Source organism: Glycine max, chromosome 10, assembly GCF_000004515.6.
Source record: "Glycine max cultivar Williams 82 chromosome 10, Glycine_max_v4.0, whole genome shotgun sequence".
In the NCBI taxonomy this organism is placed as follows: domain Eukaryota; kingdom Viridiplantae; phylum Streptophyta; class Magnoliopsida; order Fabales; family Fabaceae; genus Glycine; species Glycine max.
In genome coordinates, this window is record NC_038246.2 from 716,285 (window position 1) to 725,367 (window position 9,083).

Sequence of the window (9,083 nt, forward strand, 5' to 3'; positions counted from 1 at the left end):
TAATAGTATTCATTAATATATTTAATAAAGGCAAGGGTTAAATAATGCTCTTAGAACACTAATCAAATAAGTAAAAGACAAAGGTTAAATAATGTTCTTAGAGCACTGATTAAAGAAGTAAAAGGACAAAAAAAAATATTGAAACGTGAAAAAATAGACTCTCGTGTGATTTTAGAATGTGATCCAATATGATTTCCAATAAAATCTCTCTTCTAGAATATATTTGAAAATCAACCAATGAAAATGAACCTGCACAGTAAGGTACGTATAATAATTAATTTAATTGCTCTAGTATCCGAATTATTTAAGAATAAAACAAGATGATTGGTCAAAACAGTTGAGGAGAAAAGGAAATGTGCTCTGCAACAGGTCTTTGATAACTGATTCGGACATGCTGGCTACAAAAGTTAGTAATATTTACTCATCAACATATGTTTCTTTTGCTTAGACACTGACACCTTGAGCTTGAAGATATCATAAATATTCTCAGAATTCTGTTTTGTTCATGGTCTCTCATGATACAAATCTGTTCCTTAATCTCGTACTCCAATGCATATATATCCCTTTAGCCAAGAGATGCAGGATAAACCATTCTGCAACTAGTATTATTATAGCATTATCACAGGTTAAACAAGTTAAATAGTTTTATAATTCACTATTATTTTTGTTGATGCATTTATATAAGGTTAGGAGGAGAAGGTTTATATTGGTGCTAACTTTGTGTGAGAAAAGGAGTTAACATAAATTAAATGCTACAGTCCTTTTCAATTTCACCTAATGAGTGCATGGTTCAGAAGCATGAAGGAATCTCTACACTTAAAATTAATGATTCATAAATGTTGTGAGATCATATTTGTGAACTGGTATTGATGATTGGTTCTGTTGAAGGCCAAATAGGATTTTCAATTACTACTTGTTAGTACTAGTTTTGTGAATCTTTTGTTCTGTTATTGTGAGACATATAGCATTTATAGCTTCTTGGGGGAAACTTGTAAATAACTGAATTGTATCTTTCATCTTTTGATAGGGGGTACTAGCTGCTCAAACATGCATAGCTACACCTACACGTATCAGCTGGTCATTTGTTGGTATGTCACCCTTTTACAATGCAACATACCAATTTCTCTAATACTTTTTTAACATCTTCAAAATGAACAATCACCCTAATAAAAACTTCAATATTTGCGGTAGCTGTGAATAACTCTACCTGTGTTGTTGAGGAAGTCACCTTGTCATCATCAAATGATTCCTATATTATAAAAAATACAGAGAACAATTAAAATTTTGACAATAATCTGTTTTTAGTTGTTATACTTTCATCAAATTTTGTTTTTATTTTTTATAATTTTATATCATCCAATTTAGTTTTTATATTTTACATAAAAAGTTGTTTTTAATCCCTCTTTATAGATGATATTGACATCATTTCTTACATGACAAATAAATTACATTATCTATTTATTATGTGAATTCATGAAAGTAGCATTTAAGAAAAAAAAAAAAACTCAAGAAAGACGTAAAAACAAATATGCAATAATTGTTAAAGAATCATAATAAAAATGAAGACAAAAATGAAATCCTTAAAAGTTATAGTTTGATGTGTTTGGAAAAGACATTTCAATAACTTTTTATTTTAATATTTTTTTTTATGAAAAAAACATAATTTATTTATCATATCACACAAAAGTTAACGACATTGGTAAGAATTATGTGAGACGAGACTAAAACAAGTTTTCTATAAAAAAAATAAAGATTAATTTGGATGATATGAAATTTCTAGGACTAAAATTAAAATTTCGCAAAAATATAGTGATTAAAAAAATATTTTTTTCCAAAATTTTATATATTCAACCTATTACATAAAATATATGTCTAATATTTTCATGCAACAAAAATATCAAACTTATTATGATATATATATATATATATATATATATATATATAATAATTTTGACACAGTAACTAAAATCATATTATTAATTAAAATACTAAAAATTACATAATTAGTATTCAAATATATTTCAAAGAAAAATATTTGACTGATTTAAAAAAGTTATATAATTTGTTTATAGTTATAAGAAAAGTAACTGCTTAAATAAAATATAATTTTTTTATAATTTATGTAAAATTATAATTTTTATAATTTATAAAAAAATAAAATTTAATGTTTATAAAAATTATATAAAATTTTAATGAAAAAAAATATTTTTTTTTCTTTTGAAGATAATTCTTATTATAATTATAAAAATATTAACTATATTCATTTTAATATATATTTCATTGAATGAAATTCAATGAATATATTGTATTTAATGTGAAATAGAAAATATATTTAACGTTATTATATTTAAATAGCAATAAATTTAATAAACAGAGTTTAATTGTGAAATAGAAAATGTATTCAATGTTATTGAATAATATAGATTGAATTTATTTCTAAAGTGGATCAATGAGATGGGAGAAAATATTAGTTAAGTGTCAAATAATAAAATCTAGATATTTTTTTTAGAGTTCTTAGATATCTCATAGTAATTTGGAATTACCATTAATGTCATACATATCAAAATTTCATAAGTCATGCACAATAATAAAAAAGTTGCCTCCTGCCTAATTTGGAATATACCGTCAAATTTGTATCTTTTTCACTCTTTTAATTAGACATTTTTATACTTTTCTTGCCTATAAAAAAATTCTTCTATCCATTTTTTTTTTCAATTTCTTTCTGCCCTATCAAAAAAATAATTAATTTATTTTTTCTCATTTATACATGTGCATTCTACGCACTATTATGGCAACCATTAAAAGTAATTCCTTCTCAATTATCTCAAACTATGTTTCTTTAATTTTTACCATCCTACTTAATCTTTTGAATTAATCATCTCTTTTAATTTTAGTTTCCTTTATCTTTATCTCTAAATTAAATTTGAATAATATTTCAAAATCAAAAATAATATTATATCACAATTTAAATTATTATTAATTATAAAATATAAAGTCAAAATATAATTCATATGCTAAAAACTATTTATTTTTATAACAATTATTATATATACATTTAATTATACAAAATAAATATTTGATTATGTTTACTGCTAAAATACTGTTGTTATTTTATTTGGGTACGCAATATTTGAAGGTTGTGTTATTCTGAAAGAGAAGATAGGGAGGGTGGGTGGTTTGGTTTGGTGCAAATCAATGGATTCCTTAGAAGACAGCGGCTATTGGGATTTTCTCGATTACTCTTTCATTGATCAAGCGCCCCCTGATTTCCTTTGGTCCAATAATACTATTAGGTTTCTTTAATATTCTCTCTTTTTTTAATTATTATTATTTTTTCTTGATTGCGTCTTTCTTCTTTTTGGGTTTCTTTGTTGATCTTTGTGGTATTCATTTGGTGAAAAATAAGACTACCCCTTTGATATGGTAATCCATTTGATTGATTCATTGTTCGTTGTATTGTAGAGTAGTTCAAGTTCAATTTTTTTAAAAATTAAAAAAAAAAATGTTATTGATTTTGACATGTATGATGATTTTTATTTTTTTTTTATTTTGGTGTTGCATGGTTGGATTCTTATTTTCTCGTGTACCCAATTCTGAAATTTTATTTGAATGCTTCATTAGCTCCCAGATGTTAATTGTTGTTGTATTATTGTATTTTTTGTTTTATTAGTTGGAGGGAAAACGAGGGTTTTCATTTTTGTGTCATTTTCGTTATTTCCCTAATGTATGGTAATCAATAGGTTGATTGTTCTTTTGGGGGTAGTTCAAGTTCATTTTTTTTTTATAATTTTTTATTTTGAATTTAGTTGTTGCTTTTGTTCTGTGGGAAATGTGAGGTACTGAAAAGTTAGATTTTTGATAGAGCTAATGGTGTCTATGGATGCATGTAGCCAAATCACATGGTAGGACAAGAGATGGTGGGTGTTGTCTTTGTTAATGTTTTTCTGTGGAAACATGCATGGCTGATACCTTTTCTCTTTTGCTGTATTTGCAAGTGTGAACACCGAAGTTGACATTCCAGGTGATGCTGCTGCGTGTCAAGAGAACACCAAGAAGAGGTATCTTGTCTGTTACTTTTGAAGTGATGCACTATATGAAAATGTGAGGATGTAATTACTGGCTTGATGAAAATATTATTTTGATTCTTTACATTCTCATTTTTAGTTAGAATACTTGTAATTACCAAAATAAATATAAACTTCAAATCACATGTATCTGATGCAGTCTCAGACAACAAGTTTGGTTGCAGTGTATGCCAAACAGATTGGTTGGGGGGTTACCTTTCTATTTTGTGTTTATACAGGGGTAGTGATTGCAATCTTTTGTATCATGATACAGTTTGGTTGTTTTTGTGATAAAATTGCTGCAAATCTTTTGTAGGGGACATGCTGATTCAAGCTGCCAGGTGGGATCTAAAGCTTGCCGTGAGAAGTTGCGGAGGGAGAGACTCAATGAAAGGCATGCATGCTTTTAAATATTAAATTTATAGTTAATGTCATGTCAGAGTACATACAGGCTGCGTATTTAGCTTTTCATGTAGCTATTGCATAATGAATGTGTACTCTTCCCATTAATTTCTGGTTACTTGAGTTAGATGCATCATGCATGTGTACAGAATTTACAACTCTGTCAACTGAGATCATTGTTAGGCATATGACTTCTTTTTTGATAAATTAGGCATATGACTTCTATGAGTGCAAGGTGATACCAACTTTCATAAATTGTCAATTGTACTCGTACCATTTCTTTCATAACTTTCTATTGTGATGTCAAAAGTGGTATTAGTTTCTAGCTACTTAAGATGACTAGGTATATACAATACTTGTGTAACAATCACATCCTCAAATTTTGTATTTTGTTTTGCTACTTCTTATAATGATATAAAGTAAGAACTTGGTTGTGATTATTGCAGGTTCTGTGACTTGAGCTCTGTTTTGGAGCCAGGGAGACCTGTGAGAACAGATAAACCAGCTATACTTGATGATGCTATCAGAGTCTTGAGTCAACTTAAAACTGAAGCTCAGGAGCTCAAAAAAACAAATGAAAAATTACTAGAGGAAATAAAATGTTTAAAGGTCAGTATTGTTTCAACCATTTTTACTCTAGTGACTTGAATATTTCATTTCTCTTACTTTTCAGTTTCTACATCCTGGATTAGTTTTCTTTGAAATGTCGGCTTCTCTACATTCTTGAAACCTCACTAAATGATGTTGTTGGAAAAGAAAATAAATTATAATTTTGTGCAACTACTAGAAGCTTCATCTTGAAATGATTAAACTTCTATCTTTTTTTTTACTTCTTGCTCATTATGAAGGCTTAAAGGGCTCCAAGCTCCACTTTTTGCTAATGGGTTATTTGATTTGCACTGCTAAAGTTAGAGAGTTTTGTAAGTAGTAGGGGTGAAATGATATGTGATTTTAGCATGCAGTTGATGTCAGAATGCGTACCAATTAAGCATTTACTAAGATAGTCCTTTTCTGCAAGGACAAAACAAATAATGATTAGTTCTCTAACTAAGCAGCTATTATGAATTGGTAAAAGTTGATGAGAAAAATATTGCTGCAGAGGCCTATTTCAGTGTCAAAGAGTGTCCTGTTGCATTTACCTCTTTCTGATTTTTTTTCCTAAAAAGAAAAACTGGAATCAGAATATTCAGGTAGTTTTTTTTTTCTTTCCTTGGACCAAAAGTGGTGGTTTTATGTTGCATTGCTTTTGGATGTTGTGCATTCTACTGTTTCGTCCTACAATTTGATTTTATTTTAAAATCAACTTCTCTCTCAGCAACATGGTTTATTAATTATTTCAACATAGTTTTGTGTAATGTCACCACATCCTATGTCAGAAGCATTATTATTTCTAATTAATTGTCTATTGTATTTGTTTATTTAATCTAATTCTTCTGTCAGCTTGTTTAATGACACATACTCTGTTCTGACATTTGCATTCCTTTAGCTCTACATCCAGTTAGTTATGCAACTTTATTTCTCACTTCTCATCAATAGTTGCATTCTACCATTTGTATGCTTGATTATTAATTAGCATGCCTAATTCAGGTTTTGCAAATTAGCCCAGTAGTGACAGTGACACTTCAACATGTTAGCTATGTTTTATCATCTCTAACGAAGATGTAATGTCATATATAAATTCAAATGGTTTTCTTGGTTCATTGAAGACACCTTAGGAGTTCAAACTCTGGGAAATGAACTTGAAAGTTGTATCATAGTATTTCTTTCAATGTTCTACCAATACAACAATAAAAGTTCTTTCATAGTATTGCTCTCAGTCTATTGACGAGTTTTACGTTGGCTGCCGAGGACTTAATACAACCCTCTTCTTTTATCCTGGCTTGGGACCGACTATGATATACCATGGCTGGAGTTAAAGTCTTCCAATAGCATAGGAAAATTATAGTCTTATGATTTAAAGAAGTCTTGACCTCTAAAACCTAGGTGGTGATTGATTGGGTCATGATCGAGGGTTGAAATATTGATAACTAAATAAGTAACGTAACGTAGCATGATACAAACATGAGTTAGAGGAAATTTGTGCTTCAAGCTATAGCCTTTATATATTGCCTCTGTCTGTCTATAGCTCTCTTAAAGAGCGTTATTTTGCTCTATATCTCCCTTCTTTATGAGTACAATCGTCGACTTGGCTTGCAATCATGGCCTGTGTAACATAGCTCACACCTGTAATTGTGATTTTAGATGATTGATTGGTCATGGATTGACAGTTGATACATTGACAACTACAAATTGCATGAATACAGATGAGTGCTAGGCAATATCAATTTGTGCTTCAACCTATAGCCTTATACTCTCTTCATCTCTCTATATAACTCTCTTACAAACTGTTATTTGGCTCTATAACTTGTGGATTTGGCCTATCTTAAACCACAGGTTGCTAGTTATTTCCTGTCATATCTTATTAGTTGCAATCTGGAGCTTTAAGACAACCCTTCCTACAAATTCCCATATTTCTGTTGTTTGTAGTAGACCATTTCACAATGCCTGCTTTGCATAGATGTATAATTTGAAATATCAAGTTTGAGATAATCATATACCAACAATCGTGATGAGGCAATAGTAATTTAATATCAGGGAACATATTATAAACTGCTATTTGTATAAAACACTGAAAACGTGTTAGAAGGCATAACCGTAATGTGCTGATAACTAAGTGGTTGGATATAATAAATTTGTATCATTATCATGAAACAAATATGCCTTTTGAACAACCTCTGTTATTTTGGCATCCCATTCCCCTATATATTACTTTATATATTCTGCATCTCAGTTTTTGTGCTGAAATACAATTAGATATGTCTCAAAAAGCACAATAAATGGATACTCTTGTAGGCAGTGGTTAATGATTAGCTTCTGGTATTACCTTTCATTAGGTGCTTATACATGTCAATAAGAAATTAAAAAATAATACAAAGTGTAAAACAAAGAAGATCACCTAAAAAGACCCCAAAAAATAATGCATATTAGCAGAGAGCTGAAAGTATTTAGAAAAATGTTTTCTTTTTTCTTTTTTTGGGGTGGAAAGGTTGTGTATTAAATTTAACTTGTGTTGAAATGTGTTTGTGAGTCTAAGCAACCATGTAGTCGACCTCACCTAGTGGGATAAAACTTTGTTATTATTATTGTATTGAAATATGTCAAGTGTGGTAGATACTTCAACTATTTTTTACTCTTAAATTACATGACATTGTTGTTGTTTTTGTAACATGAGTTCATACTTCAACTATTTTTTTTGAGTCTAAAGTTACATGGCATTGTGTGATCTATTAAGCTGACCTCACCTAATGAGATAAGATTTTGTTGTCCATATATTGAAATAATGTCAGGTGTGGTAAACAAGTTCATGCTACTACAAGTTTTTAGTCTAGAGTTACATTACTTTAGTGTTTGTGTCCAAAGTTATACAATTATTTTTTCTTCAACAGGCAGAGAAAAATGAACTTCGGGAAGAGAAACTTGTTCTGAAAGCAGATAAGGAAAGGATTGAGAAGCAGTTGAAGGCCTTACCCGTTGCACCAGCAGGGTATATGACTCCACCTGTAGCTGCTGCTGCATATCAAGCAGGGGTTAACAAGATGGCTCTTTATCCAAACTATGGCTACATCCCAATGTGGCAATATCTTCCTCAATCTGTCAGAGACACATCTCATGATCATGAGCTCAGGCCTCCTGCTGCATAGTTGGTTCCTTCCATTGTTACTCTTTGGATAATTATTTCACAACATTGGCGAAGTATTGACATGTAAATATTGTCATCCTTCGATTTTTTTTATAATAAAAATGAGAAATAATTTTGATAATAAAAATGAGAAATAATTTTGATAATAAAAATGAGAATTTGAGGGGTTTAATTAGCAGAAAATTATTAGAAAGATTAATTTTTCTTAATTTCAATAATTGAAAGCCTTAATTAAATGGGAAATAATTGAGAGTCTAAAATCACACGTATATCAAATTATTGGAATTAAAAGTACACTTACTTCTTATTTAAGCCTATTTTTAATAAATATAGATCACAAATTTTGCCTATGTCGTACGTTAAGAAAAGAAGGTAGAGCTTTTTATCATTTTTATTTAAGTATTTGCCACATTAATTACATACTGATTTATTTATTTTTAATAAAACTGGATCAGAAATTAAGGACGGAAATAAACCTCATATCTATCATCATCCCATGATCATGGCACGATAGACTAAGTGCTTTCTTGGAGGACTTTTTTTCTTAAAAAAACAATGAATATAGTTTCCCACTCTAGAGTCATAAAATGTTGATGTGATTGCAATAACAGCCACTTTGACCTATCAACAACCAACCAGGTTATTTTCACTGTTTTGTCATGCTTTAGCTGGACGCCTCATCTTTATACTATATTTTACATTAATCATTCAATGGATGGTTTAAAGTATTCATCAATTATCTTATTGTCGTTGAGATGATTCTGAGCTGACTTTCCCTTCACACCACAATGGTTCATAATTTCAAGTGAAGGAATAATAATTTAATCAGGATTTGGTGGTGAATCTTTATACTGAAAAATCCACTTTTACCAAATCTT

At 29.5% G+C, this 9,083-nt stretch overlaps 1 protein-coding gene across 2 annotated transcripts; it reads left to right on the forward strand.

Annotated features, from left to right (window-relative positions):
* The first annotated feature begins 376 nt into the window (after nt 1–376).
* On the forward strand, nt 377–8,326 carry LOC100789655 (transcription factor bHLH104). Of its 2 annotated transcripts, none has more exons than XM_041006255.1 (7): nt 377–406; nt 1,028–1,088; nt 3,137–3,293; nt 3,996–4,058; nt 4,381–4,458; nt 4,913–5,075; nt 7,952–8,326. In XM_041006255.1, the coding sequence occupies exons 1-7, from the start codon at nt 392–394 to the stop codon at nt 8,204–8,206; spliced, it is 792 nt and encodes a 263-aa protein (XP_040862189.1). In that variant the 5' UTR covers nt 377–391; the 3' UTR covers nt 8,207–8,326. The 2 variants fall into 2 exon arrangements, with proteins under 2 accessions (XP_040862189.1, XP_003535811.2); XM_003535763.5 differs by lacking the exon at nt 377–406 and adding an exon at nt 491–625.
* Nucleotides 8,327–9,083: the final 757 nt, after the last annotated feature.